The 14,625-nt window shown below is 32.9% G+C and overlaps 2 protein-coding genes across 2 annotated transcripts; both read right to left on the bottom strand.

Annotated features, from left to right (window-relative positions):
- Window positions 1-1,678: 1,678 nt before the first annotated feature.
- LOC111986570 (ankyrin repeat-containing protein BDA1) lies at window positions 1,679-4,343 on the bottom strand. Its single transcript, XM_024018241.2, has 2 exons — window positions 3,654-4,343; window positions 1,679-3,336 (listed from the first exon to the last, which is right to left on the bottom strand). The coding sequence occupies exons 1-2, from the start codon at window positions 4,248-4,250 to the stop codon at window positions 2,536-2,538; spliced, it is 1,398 nt and encodes a 465-aa protein (XP_023874009.1). The 5' UTR covers window positions 4,251-4,343; the 3' UTR covers window positions 1,679-2,535.
- A 7,372-nt stretch (window positions 4,344-11,715) lies between these two features.
- On the bottom strand, window positions 11,716-12,555 carry LOC112031530 (uncharacterized). Its single transcript, XM_024064221.2, has one exon. It carries the CDS (start codon window positions 12,553-12,555, stop codon window positions 11,716-11,718), a length of 840 nt encoding a protein of 279 aa, XP_023919989.2.
- Between the last annotated feature and the right edge of the window lie 2,070 nt (window positions 12,556-14,625).

A 14,625-nucleotide genomic window follows, 5' to 3' on the forward strand; every position in this document is an offset into this window, starting at 1 on the left:
AGAGATTTGGAGGGAGAGTAAAGTAGATAAATTATTGACCAAATGAATTCCCTAGTTTACCCTTTCTAAATTAACAAAATTACAAACCGATTATATAAATAATCTTTGTTTGTTTCTTGAGAAAATTTAAGGTGATCGAGCCCGTCGAAGTGAGCCAGTCCGATTTAGTGGCGATATTGTACTCGTCGGGGACTACCGGAAGAGTCAAAGGAGTGATGTTGACTCATTGGAACCTAATAGTGAGTGTCGCCGGTCCCTACGCTTACTAGACTGAAAGGGAACCGCCTGCAGTGTTCCTTTATACAATGCTGTACTTTCATGTGTTCGGGTTTTTCTATAGCTTGAAGTTGGTGGCTATGAGCGAGATGGTGGTGCTAATGGAGAGGTTTGATTTGAGGAAGATGTTGAAGGCGGTGGAGGAGTTTAGAGTGACCCACGTGGTGATGGCCCCACCGGTGGTGGTGGCCATGGCCAAGACTGATGTAACGAAAGGCTACGACTTGAGCTCGTTGGAAGGAGTTGCATGCGGTGCAGCTCTGATTGCAAAGGATGTCATCTCCTTTGCAATAATTTGGACCTAATCACATCAAAAATTGGAGGAGGTTTTTGATTTTTTAGTATAATTTTTTTTGGGGTAATAATTTTTTTTTTTATAATAGTTAATAGTAGTTTTATACTTTTATTAGTGGTATTTGATGAAATGAGAATGTTGATTAAATAATTTTTTAATCTAACAAATTAATCATAGACCAATATTACAAGTCCATTTTCAAATAGGGGTAAATTTGTCTATTTAAATTATTTCCTCTCATTTCCATCCTAAAATTAAAAAAATCCAAATAAGAAAAAGGGCTAATTACTCCATTCCCTCTTACTAATTTTAAAAACATCTAAATAAGGTGGAGGATAACTATTCCCCTTTACTCTCCTCCCTCTCTAAACTTCCAAACATGCCATTAGAGTTGTCAAGGGTTAGGTCAGGTTTGGGGCATTTTCAATCTAAGAAAATCCACAATCTAGCCGAACCTAACCCGACACAAGTACACTCTCAAGTATGTATAATGATTACCTTTTGTGCAAACAACATCATCCTTTATGAATAGAAAAAGAAAAAACTATTTTTTCCCCCAGAAATTAAGTCAATTGAGTTCTCCTAATTCAAATTTAAAATATAAATTTATCATAAAATACTTTTGTGCAGAGTTAACTACGAAAGGAGCGTAAAAGAATATGAGGTAAGATTCACTTACAAGATTGAAGTGTAATGTAGACAAGTGCTATCTCAAGTTCAACCCCTGAACTTTAGGTAGCGCCGCCCTTTAGGTCATGAATTTTTTTTTTTCCCTTTCATAATGGTTCCAATAAGAATCAAACATTTCTTATTCTTAGTAAGAGAACCATATTCATGAGGAACTTGACTGCAAACGTCATACAGACAGCTGGACTGCCAAAAATATGTGGCGAGGATCCAATAACTACATAAAAATATCCAATCTAGACTGGCCAAATCCCTTTTCACACCTCATTTCAAGCATCATTACTAGTCTTTATTAAAAAGAGAGAGAAAGTTTTGACAAATTAATATCTCAAATTCATCACATAAACTCATAAAATGCAACGACATACATATGCTCATGGTGAACTTTCATTCCAACTTGAAGCACAAAGGTAGGAATCATAAAAAAAAAGACACGGTATTTTGAACTTAGATAGTAGCCATTATATATTACAGAAATCTGGAATAATCTTTATTTGAAGACCTCATGACCTTCATCCACTTACTTATAGCAATTGCAGTCTCCCATTTTAGAGATGATTCCATCCATTCTGGTTCGCTCAACAAATTAGCGTCTTTGCACATGTAAAGATGGACTTGCAGATCTTACATACCAGCCAATAGAGAAAGCGAATTAGAAGCACAAGAACCAAACAAGCCAAAACACCAATTGGTAAGAGCATCTTAACCCCAAGTTTTTCTCTAAGATTTGATGGGATCAGCAAGAAGAATGCCAGTACATAGGAAAAGCCCAAGAATGTGAGAGTGGTACACATGGCAAGTGTCAAGATGACCATAAAAAATTTATTCTTAAGAGGGACTCCACTAATAAGCAAAAAGATGACACTGAGAGATGCAGTAAAAGCAATGGAGTTGCAAATTAAGAAATAAAGGAACCAATCTTCGTAACCGCCTTTACTGACACATCATTTCTAGTCTTTATTAAAAAGAGATAAAGAGTTTTGACAACTTATCTCAAGTTCGTCACATAAACTCATAAAATGCCACGAAATACATATGCTCATTGTTTGAACTTTCATTCCAACTCAAAGCACAAAGGTAGGAAAAAAAGAAAAGAAAAAAGAAGAAGATATTTTGAACTTAGAAAGTAGCCAATATATTACATAAATCGTTAATTGAGGACCTCACAACCTGCTATGTCACTTTGAAAGAAAATTACAATTTCATCCACTTACTAATAGCCATTGCAGTTTCCCATCTTAGAGACAATTCCATCCATTCTGGTTCGTTCCACAAATTTACTTCTTTGCACATCTAAAGATGAGCTTGCAGATCTTACATACCAGCCAATAGAGAAAGCGAATTAAGTGAATTAGAAGCACAACAAGAATCAAACAAATCAGAACACCAATTGGTATTAACATCTTAAGCCCAATTTGGCTTCGAAGATTTTCTGGGATCAGCAAGGCGAAAGCCAGTACGTATGTAATGCCCAGGAATGTGAGAGTGGTACACATGGCAAGTGTCAAGATGACCATAAAAAATTTGTTCTTAAGAGAGAATCCACTAATAAGCAAAAAGATGACACTGAGAGATGCAGTAAAAGCAATGGAGTTGCAAACTAAGTAAACAAGGAACCTGTATTCGTACTTGCCATAGGCAAACACCAAAGTTCCAGCGTCACATTTGTTTTTGCCGCTGCATGCATTAGCTTGATTATAATCCTTTATATCGGATTGCCAAACTCCACCGGGGGGACTGAGTGCAGGTTGGTAAGTAATCGTTGTGATCACAGTGGCCACCACCATTAATGCACCACGCATCTCTTCTATCCAATTACCCTTTTGTTTCGACCTTTGCTTGCTTAATTGTGTTGGTTTCCCTGATTCATGGTGACCAATCGTGGTTGCTGATGGTGTTGGAAGATTATTTTGGTTATTTGATCTTTCAACACCGGCATCCATTAAAATGTTTTGAAGGGTGAATCGTTTGAAATCTTTTGGACTATGCTCTAAGACATCTAAAGCTGTAAAACCCATCCCATTTAGAGCATTTGTTCCTTCTTTCACTTTGGACACCGAAAGCAAGAATTTTACAATCTGCAAGAAATTGTAACATTATAGTTTTAAACAAGTATTTTTTTTTTTTAATAATAAGAAACACAAGCTAGCAAAAATGCTACATAAAAAATATAATAATAATTTTCTCAATAGCATAGAAATTCATGAATTTTCTATGCTTAATAAAAACCCTCGTATATGCTTAATAAAAATGTAAATATTAGGAGATAATCAACACACAAACAAAATTTTGTCTAAGATTATTAGTGCCTAAGCTACCTAGTTGTGAAGAGACAGCACTCCTTTTGGGTGGGTTTGGGCTTTAAGGCTTATATATAAAAGAAATAAAGACAAACCTCAATTTGCTTTAGCATCACCGCTATATGCAAGATAGTGTTGCCACCGTCATGGTCTTTGGAATTAAGAAATTCCCCGTCATCTTTCACGGTTTCCACCAATAGTTTCAGAGTCTCCAATTGGTTATACTCAACGCATAAGTGCAAAACAGTCTCTCCTCCATCAAATACAACTCGAGTTAAATCACGCTTTGCAAAGATCAATGCCTTCACAACCTCAACTTTTCCTCTCATGGCCGCATAGTGAAGAGGAGTTCTTCCATCTTGATCACAAACCAGACATGCATCTTCATTTGCACGTAACAGTGCATGGACGATTTCTACATGACCATTAGCAGAAGCCAAGTGAAGTGGACAACGTTTATGGAAGTCCAAATCCATAGCCAATTGAGGTTTTAGAGCTAGAAGAGCTCTAGTAAAATCAACGTGGCCAAGCAAAGCTGATATGTGTAATGGAGTTTCATTGAAAGGGGTCAATGAAATTTTATCAAGGATGTGTGGATCTTTCTGGATCAATCTGTGCAACGTGACCATACACCCTTTCTCTGATGCGTCATGGAGTTCTGTTATATTATCATCTTCCATCCTTATTTCCATTTTCCTCTCCAAATATTTTGTAACTATAGTCTGCCTAGAGTAGAAGTATAATATAAATAAATGTAACTAGTCCTAACAGGGATATTCTTATCCATTGCAACCCTACCACGGAAAAAACTTAGGTATTCCGTATTGTCCTCCACCACAATTTTTTGTCAATATATGGGAGGAGGCATCAGTGAAATTTGTACTAAGCTTCCTAGCAAGACAAGATGTGGGTTGTAAATATCTTATGAATCTTATACTTTCATTACTTTGCTACCCTACCACAATTTTGTCTCAATATATGAGGAGGAATTAGAGTTAAGATTACTAGCAGGAAAAGATGTGGGTTGTAAATTTCCAGGTGTTCGATAATAATCAGCATTGTGGTTGGCCCTAATAATTCCTTCCTAGCAAGACCAGATGCGGGTTGTACATCATCTGGTTTATTTTTTCTCGAAAAAGAAAAAAAGAAAAAAAAAATCGCATGGTTTCTTCTTAATAATTCAATCGTGGTTGGCGGACTTCAAAATTCATTATTAATCATTAATAATAATCTCTAGACTCCTGATATAGGAGTATTTCACTTAGATACTTTCTACTCCGAAAGCGATTAGTGCATGAATGGTGCTGATCGATCTTTTAATCAGTCAAGTCAGTAAACATTGGAATTTTGCTAAATGGTCCCAAACGTGCGGAGATACGACATTTTGTTTTTCAAAACTGACTATTTCTTGCGTATCAGAGCTTCTCATTCCCCTAGCATTCAAAACATTGCATTATCTAGAACTCGAATAACGTACTTTGTGTGTTACAGTCGAAAGTACTACAGAAGAGCCAGCCAAATGATATAATGATAAGCCTTAAAACACCATAATTCTGTAATCAATTTTTTGTGTTTTTCAAAATTTGGGTGATATATATATATATATAGATATATATATATTTTTTTTGAGAAAAATAATTTGGGTGATATGAGCACCTTGAGAACTAAATTAAGTGTTTAAAAAAAAAAAAAACAAACTGTTTAAAATAACTATAAAGGAGAGAAATTCAAGATTTTAAGGTTAGGCTGAGGTTCAATATATTATTATGATAACGTAATAATTATTTAATAATTAATTAGTATAGATTAAAAAAGAGAATGAAGGTCCAAAGTTTATAATCTTAACTAAACCAGCCACCCAGCTTAATACAACATCAAGAGCAGATTATATTTCAAAACTAAAAATAAAAATATAGTTTGTCGCAATATTTCTAAAGTTGATATAGTGAACTACCCTCCCAACTTAATGCAACCATGGTTTTTTAGTGGAGTTTGTAATATGCTTATGTTAAAATAATTTCATTTTCTATCATTTGTGCATGTGTGTGTTTGTTTGTTTTTCAAAAAAAGAAAAAAAGAAAAAGAAGAAGAAGAGAGGACCATATCACAATTTTAAACGCGAAGGGAAAAATCAAAATAACTCCAAACTTGTCCTTAGTGGAACATATATATATAATCTAATTTTCTTATTCATGGAGTTTAATTTTAGGGGTGTGGAAACCAGGTTTTTTTTTTTTTTTTTTTTTAATTTTTTTTATAATTTAATATTTATATTAATATTTATTTTATTTCTTGGCTACGCGTGATGTATGATTTGTGCGTAACGTGCATGTAAGTGTAACGCTATGGTGTTTAGATAGTTTCATGGATCAAGCCCTTTTAGGCTTTTACTATTGGTAAAGAGTATTTTTAATGCTATCTATAAAGTTAATGTTAAGGACATATTTTTATGTAATTGACATATCCTTTGATAAAATGCACTTTACTTGTGTTTGGGTAAATCTAATAAGGTTCAAGATGATTATCACAAGTGATTAAATTGAAGACATGAAGATTACTCAAGAATTGCTCAAGAAAAGTGCAATCTACAGGTCTCGATACCTTTTCAACAGAAGCTCGATCTGTCAAGATTCATTAAAACTCGACACATGTCTCGATCTATCAAGCTTATGGGATTTAGACTATAGTTAGTAACGTTTTTATTTTAAAAGACTATTTGTTTATGGGTTTGTATAATACTTATAGGACTAGGAAAACTTAAGGTTTGTGGGTTTGTGTAATTCTTATTGGACTAGAAAAGCCCAAAGTTTGTGTAAACCTATTTGAAATAGGAGAGCCTATTAAGCTCCTATTTAAAAGATGTGGAAAAAGAAAAACTTAATCCTAGATAGCTTCATAAGGTTTTTTTTTTGAAACCCTAGCCTTCTCTTAACAGAAGAAAGAGTTATTGTTGTGTTTCTTGTATGCCTTTGGGTTCTGTAACCAAGCAAAGTCTCTTGTACCAACATTGAAGATCTTATTGGTATTTCTATGTGAAGCTGTTGCAAATTAACTACAACAATTAAAGGGTTGCTGTGGAGTTAGTTACGTACTTGGATCCGTGCATTAATTGGTTAGTTACGTACTGGGAGCCGTGCATTGAAAGGAGAGATTGTCACTACATTAAAAGTCTAATTGTGTATTGGGGTAAGGGTTCAATTGTAGGTTGGTATAAGGTATTGAGATTCCTTTACTTGTAATTACTTGTTTTGATAATAGTGGATTCTCGGGAGTGGTGACTTTAAATTCACCCGGTGGAGTTTTGCCTCGGTGGTTTTCCTAATTTGTAAACAAATCACCGGTGTCAAATTTATTTCTTGCTGCATTTAACTTAGTTAGTGATTTGTTTATGCTACCACGTTTATTGTATGTAAGTGAATCTAATTAATTCACTTGGCTAATTAATCGATTAAGTTATCAAAGGGGTTAATACATTCTTGGCCTATCAGTTAACGTGTACATGTCCTCATGACGTACATGAGGAATATCACAAGGAAAACAAAAATTCAATCCAAGCAAAGATGGAAGCAATAGATAAAACTCCTCACACATTCATCAATTGTACTTAACTAGTCTAATACCCATATATTTACGTGCATGCAATAGCATATCTCATAACTTACTCAATAGATTCAATCACTTCACGCATATATCTATGAGCAAAGAGTCTGATAATGTAAATAAATCAGCATGAAAGAATCTATGTACAACCAATTAAACAGCCATTGAAAAATTAAATTATATACCCATAAATTTTATAATGTGTACAATTGTATATATCAAGGCATACTCAATGAATTTTCACATACATGTTTAGATGTATGAGCAAATTAAGGAATCAATCATGTATGGACGTAGTCCAAGCAAAACAAAATTATATTACTACACACTTAAAACACCTCAATTTTCTTTTAATCATAGGTATAAGGATTAGATTAAGTGCCTACGTAGTGGAAGGTCTTGAAGGCCGGTTAGCTTGAACTAAATTTATTTGTTTCAAGGGGTTAATATAAAAATATCTGATGGGAAATTGAGAAAGGTTTTAGGTTCAACTCTCGCTTACTTACAGATGAAAATTATATTAAAAAGAGTTTATCTATTGGCAGCACCATCCAATAAAATTAACATATACTTCAAAGGAGTTTTAAATTAATAATTCAATTCCTGTATTCTATTTTTGGATATTCCAAAATATTCTTTTGTTTCTAAAATAAAAAAGCCATTAATTTCTGAGTTTTCTATTATGTCCATACCAAATACAAGCACTTTAAATGAATTTTTTTGAGAACTTTGTTTAAGAGTAATTTTGAAAATTTGTATCTTTTTAATTTAGAGACACAAGACAATTAATGATGTTCCTTTAAAAAGTTAAGTTTTTTAAACAAGACCAATAATTTGGGACAAAAGTATTTCTCAATATTTATGGAATTTTGTAGATATAGCATAAATAAATGTTTCATCAAGTTTTATAAGATTGAGAAAAGAAATATATTCATGGTAGAAATTATAAGATTTGACAAGTGACACCTTAAGGCTTGTTTGGATTGAGGGGGAGGGAGAGCGAGTAGAGGGGAGTATAGTAGAATTGGTTGAAAATATGCTTATTTTAGGCTAACTCTACTCTACTTCCCTTTACTTCTCATCTCTTCCCCTCAATCCAAACAAACCATTAGATTGGTCTTAATTTGGTGAGTTGATGAGTTGGATTTTCGATTTGTCTTATCATCCTGATTTTTGTTTGAAGCTTGATTTGGGTCATGGACTCGTGGTTAGATTTGTTAAATTTTCAACTTGAGTAATTTGACTCAACCTTTTTGAGTAATTTGACTCAACCTAACTATTATAATAGTTCTATTAATTTTTATTTATATATGAATTTTATTTATTTAGAGACATACATTAAATTAAGTAGTTTGATTTATTTAACTATTTTAAGACTTAATTTTGATGAAATTAGAGTATTATGACTAATTGTAAAATTACAATAATTTATTGAATAATATGTTTATATTGTTGAATGAAATCCCAATTGGTTCATTACATATGATAAAATGGTCTCAAGCTAATCCTTGCAAGTTGGGTTGGGTTTGTTTTTAGAGTTGTTATGGGTTAGGTCAGGTTTGGGGCATTTTCAATCTAAGAAAATTCCCAATCCAACCGAACCTAACTTTACACAAGTACACTCTCAAGTATGTATAATAATTACCTTTTGTGCAAACAACATCATCCTTTATGAATGGAAAAAGAAAAGACTATTTTTTTTTTCCCAGAAATTAAGTCAATTCAGTTCTCCTAATTCAAATGTCAAATATAAATTTATCAGGAAATGCTTTTGTGCAAATTTAACTACGAAAGGAGTGTAAAAGAATATGAGGTAAGATTCAATTAGAAGATGGAAGTGTAATGTAGACAAGTGGTATCTCAAGTCGGAGGTTCAATTCAACCCTTGAACATAAGGTAGAGCCGCCCTTGAGGTCATGATTTTATTTTTTTCATAATGATTCCAATAAGATTCAAACATTTCTTATTCTTAGTATATTCATGAGGAACTTGACTGCAAACGTCATACAGACAGGAGTGCCAAGAATATGTGGCGAGGATCCAATAACTACATAAAAATCCAATCTAAACTGACCAAATCCCTTTTTTTCAGACCTCATTTCAAGCATCATTACTAGTCTTTATTAAAAAGAGAGAGAAAGTTTTGACAAGTTAATATCTCAACTTCATCACATAAACTCATAAAATGCAACGAAATACATATGCTCATGGTTTAAACTTTCATTCCAACTTGAAGCACAAAGGTAGGAATCAAGTAAAAAACAGAGAGAGGGTATTTTGAACTAAGATAGTAGCCATTATATATTACAGAAATCTGGAATAATCTTTAATTGAAGACCTCATGACCTTCATCCACTTACTAATACTCAATGCTTATCAAAAAAAAAAAAAAAGGCATTCTCAATGAAATTTCACATATTTGTTTAGATTTACGAACAAATTATGGAATCAATCATGTATGGACGTAGTCCAAGCAAAACAATATTATATTTCTACACACTTAAATACCTCAATTTTCTTTTAATCATAGGTATAAGAATTAGATTAAGTGCCTAGGTACGTAGTGGAAGGTCTTGAAGGCCGGTTAGCTTGAACTAAATTTATTTGTTTCAAGGGGTTAATATAATAATATTTGAAGGGAAATTGAGAAAGGTTTTAGGTTCAACTCTCGCTTACTTACAGATGAAAATTATATTAAAAAGAGTTTATCTATTGGAAGCACCATCCAATAAAATTAACATATACTTCAAAGGAGTTTTAAATTAATAATTCAATTCCTGTATTCCATGTTGGGATATTCCAAAATATTCTTTTGTTTCTAAAATTAAAAAGCCATCAATTTACTGAGTTTTCTATTATGTCCATACCAAACACAAGCACTTTAAATGAATTTTTTTTTTGAGAACTTTGTTTAAGGATAATTTTGAAAATTTGTATTTTTTTAATTAAGAGACATAAGATAATAAATAATGTTTCCTTAAAAAGTTAGGTTTCCTAAACAAGACCAATAATTTGGGACAAAAGTATTTCTCAATATTTATGGAATTTTGTAGATATAGCATTAATAAATGTTTCATAAAGTTTTATAAGATTGAGAAAAGAAATATATTCATGGTAGAAATTATAAGATTTGACAAGTGACACTTTAAGGCCTATTTGGATTGAGGGGGGAGGGAGGGTGAGTGGAGAGGAGTATAGTAGAATTGACTAAAAATATGATAATTTTATGCTAACTCTACTCTACTCCACTCTCTCCTCCTTAATCCAAACAGACCATTAGATTGGTCTTTGGTTAGTTGATGAGTTGGATTTTCGATTTATCTTATCATCCTGATTTTTGTTTGAAGCTTGATTTGGGACATGGACTTGTGGTTAGATTCGAAAAATTTTCAACTTGAGTAATCTGACTCAACCTAACTATTATAATAGTTCAATTAATTTTTATTTATATATGAATTTTATTTATTTAGAGACATGCATTAAATTAAGTAGTTTGATTTATTTAACTATTTTAAGATTTAAATTTGATGAAATTAGAGTATTATGACTAATTGTAAAATTACAATAATTTATTGAATAGTATGTTTATATAGTTGAATGAAAGCTAATTGCTTCATTACATATGATAAAATGGTCTCAAGCTAATCTTTGCAAGTTAGGTTGGGTTTGTTTTTAGAGTTGTTTTGGGTTAGGTTAAGTTTGGGGCATTTTCAATCTAAGAAAATCCCCAAACCAACTGAACGTAACCTGACACAAGTACACTCTCAAATATGTATAATGATTACCTTTTGTGCAAACAACATCATCCTTTATGAATGGAAAAAGAAAAGATTTTTTTTTTCAAGAAATTAAGTCAATTCAGTTCTCCTAATTCAAATGTCAAATATAAATTTATTAGAAAATACTTTTGTGCAAATTTAACTACAAAAGGAGTGTAAAAGAATATGATAAGATTCAATTACAAGATGGAAGTGTAATGTAGACAAGTGGTATCTCAAGTCGGAGGTTCAATTCAACCCTTGAACATAAGGTAGAGCCGCCCTTGAGGTCATGATTTTATTTATTTCATAATGATTCCAATAAGATTCAAACATTTCTTATTCTTAGTAAGAGAACCATATTCATGAGGAACTTGACTGCAAACGTCATACAGACATGAGTGCCAAGAATATGTGGCGAGGATCCAATAACTACATAAAAATCCAATCTAAACTGACCAAATCCCTTTTTTTCAGACCTCATTTCAAGCATCATTACTAGTCTTTATTAAAAAGAGAGAGAAAGTTTTGACAAGTTAATATCTCAACTTCATCACATAAACTCATAAAATGCAACGAAATACATATGCTCATGGTTTAAACTTTCATTCCAACTTGAAGCACAAAGGTAGGAATCAAGTAAAAAACAGAGAGAGGGTATTTTGAACTAAGATAGTAGCCATTATATATTACAGAAATCTGGAATAATCTTTAATTGAAGACCTCATGACCTTCATCCACTTACTAATAGCAATTGCAGTCTCCCATCTTAGAGGCGATTCCATCCATTCTGGTTCGTTCAACAAATTAGCGTCTTTGCAAATGTAAAGATGGACTTGCAGATCTTACATACCAGCCAATAGAGAAAGCGAATTGTGTGAAATAGAAGCAAAAGAAGAATCAAACAAACCAAAACACCAATTGGGAAGAACACCTTAACCCTAAGTTTTTGCCTAAGCTCTTCTGGGATCAGCAAAAAGAATGCCAGTACATAGGTAAAGCCCAAGAATGTGAGAGTGGTACACATGGCAAGTGTCAAGATGACAATAAAAAATTTATTCTTAAGAGGGACTCCACTAATAAGCAAAAAGATGACACTGAGAGATGCAGTAAAAGCAATAGTGTTGCAACCTATGAAATAAAGGAACACATCTTCGTAACCACCATAGGCTAACACCAAAGTTCCAGCTTTACATGTTGTATTGCGGCATGCATTAATTTCAGTAGAATTCTTTATATCGGTTTGCCAAACTCCACCGGGGGGACTGAGTGCAGGTTGGTAAGTAATCGTTGTGATCACAGTGGCCACCACCATTAATGCACCACGCATCTCTTCTATCCAATTACACTTATGTTTCAAGTACAAAAATTGGCTCGACCTTTGTTTACATAATTGTGTTGGTTTCCCTGATTCATGGTGACCAATCATGGTCGCTGATGGTGGTGGAAGATTATTTTGGTTATTTGCTCTTTCAATGCCGGCATCCATTAAAATGTTTTGAAGGGTGAATCGTTTGAAATCTTCTGGACTATGCTCTAAGACATCTAAAGCTGTAAAACCCATCCAACAGCATTTGCTTCTTCTTTCACTTTGGAAACCAAAAGCAAGAATTTTACGATCTGCAAGAAATTGTAACATTATAGTTTTAAGCAAGTTTTTATTTTTTATTATTATTTTTTCTATAAGAAAAATAAGCTAGAAAAAACGCTACATAAAAATAAAAAAAAAATCCCTAATAACATATAAACTCACAACTTGCTTATAAGACATGTCCAATAGCATATAAAAAAATAAAAAAATAAAAAAGAAGGGAAGGGGGGAGGGGTTTGGATCCTGATAAACAAAGGATATTTACTATCTATCATACAAAATTGGTTTATTCTTGCTTCTATTATCAGGGCAAAAAGTTAAAGTTTATTAAAAAGAATATAGAATAAATTAATAATAAAATTTTCTTAAATTTTCAGAAAATCTTGGTAGTAGAATTTTAATTGGCATAATAATTTTGAAATTTTTTTGAAAGTTTGACAAAAGTGTTTTACATAGAACAATTAGGAGAATTGTATTGATGTACTTATGACCATAGTTTTAAAAATTGGATTGGCCGGTCCGACCGGTTTAACGGGGAACCGGAGCCAGTACGGTCTGGTTAAAATCCCAAAAACCAGTCAACAACCGGGGAAAAACCGGGGTTGAACAGGAAATTTTTAAAAAAACAGTTTGATGCCCGGTTCGATTTTTAAAACCATGCTTATAACATAGCGAGAAAAGAACGGGGAAAAAATATAAAAAGGGGAAAGCATCCACGTGATGCAACTACAATGTGCAGGACTCAAGTACTCTTATTATATGACTATATGATATGATTTGAAATGAATTTATATAATATTTATTTGGGTAAAAGTCTGAAAAGTAATGTAAACCAGTTGGTTAATTTAGATTAGAATTAAAAAGCACTTCTTAAATTAACCAGTTATGTAATTCAAGTTATTTTTGGTTAATTATAGATTAATAAAGCCACCAATTTCATAGTTTACATTTTTACTTAATATCCCCTTAGTTACACTCATTTTTTCATGTCACAAAACCATTCCGAAGCACACGTCAAAACAACAAAGTCATCTCAACACACCCAAAACACCTCAAAAGGTTGGCTCCTTCCTCCATTTGGCCATGGTGTCGAAACCTCCATAATTGAACACCATAATACCATACATTACAGTGATCACACACCCACCACAAAAGCAAGAAACACGGCCCATGACCCCAAAATAATTTACTTAGAATCATAATCAAGCTTACTTGTAAAGAAACTAGAATAAGCCCAAAACCAAAAGGATTATGAGCTTTTACCTTATATCAGAAAATGAATTTGGTGAAGATGATTTCTCAATTAATTAATTTCCGGCCAAGGTGTTTTATATACACGGGCAGAACCTGAAAACTTAACTAACAAAATAGAAAAACAGAAAAAGATAACAAACACTAACACGTGTGGCACGTGTGATCACTAATGAAATATATACAACAGACTAAACTACAAGTCGTCTTGTCATTGTGTAGCTGGGCTACTGTCGTTTCTTCTATCTTTTTCTTCTTCATTTTGTAGTTTCTGCAGATAAGATCTTCTTCAACTACTGCTCTGGGAAGCACGGGTGCATTTCGGGACTCGGGTGCGGGTGCGGGTGCGGGTGCGGGACTTGGCAATTTTTGAAAAAAGGTGGGTGCGGGTGCGGCGGGACTCGGCGATTAAAAAATTATTAAAAATATTTTTATTTATATTTTTAATATATTGCTAAGCATACTTTTTCACATTATATAAACATATACCAAATTTAAGAACAATAGTAGATAATAACTAAAACAAGATGTTCATAAATTAAATACAACCCACAAGATTAAAACTAAAACATTCCATGATGTTTAGAAATTAGACTACAACTCACAAGTTCGAAACTAAAACAAAATAAAAGATAATCAACAAGACAATCAACAAGATAATCAAACACCAACATCGTTTTATTCATTGCAACAATACCAGTACAAAGCAGTCAAACATTATCACTAATCTACAATTAAAATTACAACCTGCAACTACAAAATCCTTTAACTCCCACAAGAACCGAGAAACAAGCACACAAACACAGCAAACATAGCATAGAGAACAGAGATCGTGTTTGGACGAAATCGGTTTTTAACAAGCACACA

This window comes from Quercus suber, unplaced genomic scaffold (genome assembly GCF_002906115.3).
Source record: "Quercus suber isolate HL8 unplaced genomic scaffold, Cork oak 2.0 scaffold_32, whole genome shotgun sequence".
Classification (NCBI taxonomy): Eukaryota; Viridiplantae; Streptophyta; class Magnoliopsida; order Fagales; family Fagaceae; genus Quercus; species Quercus suber.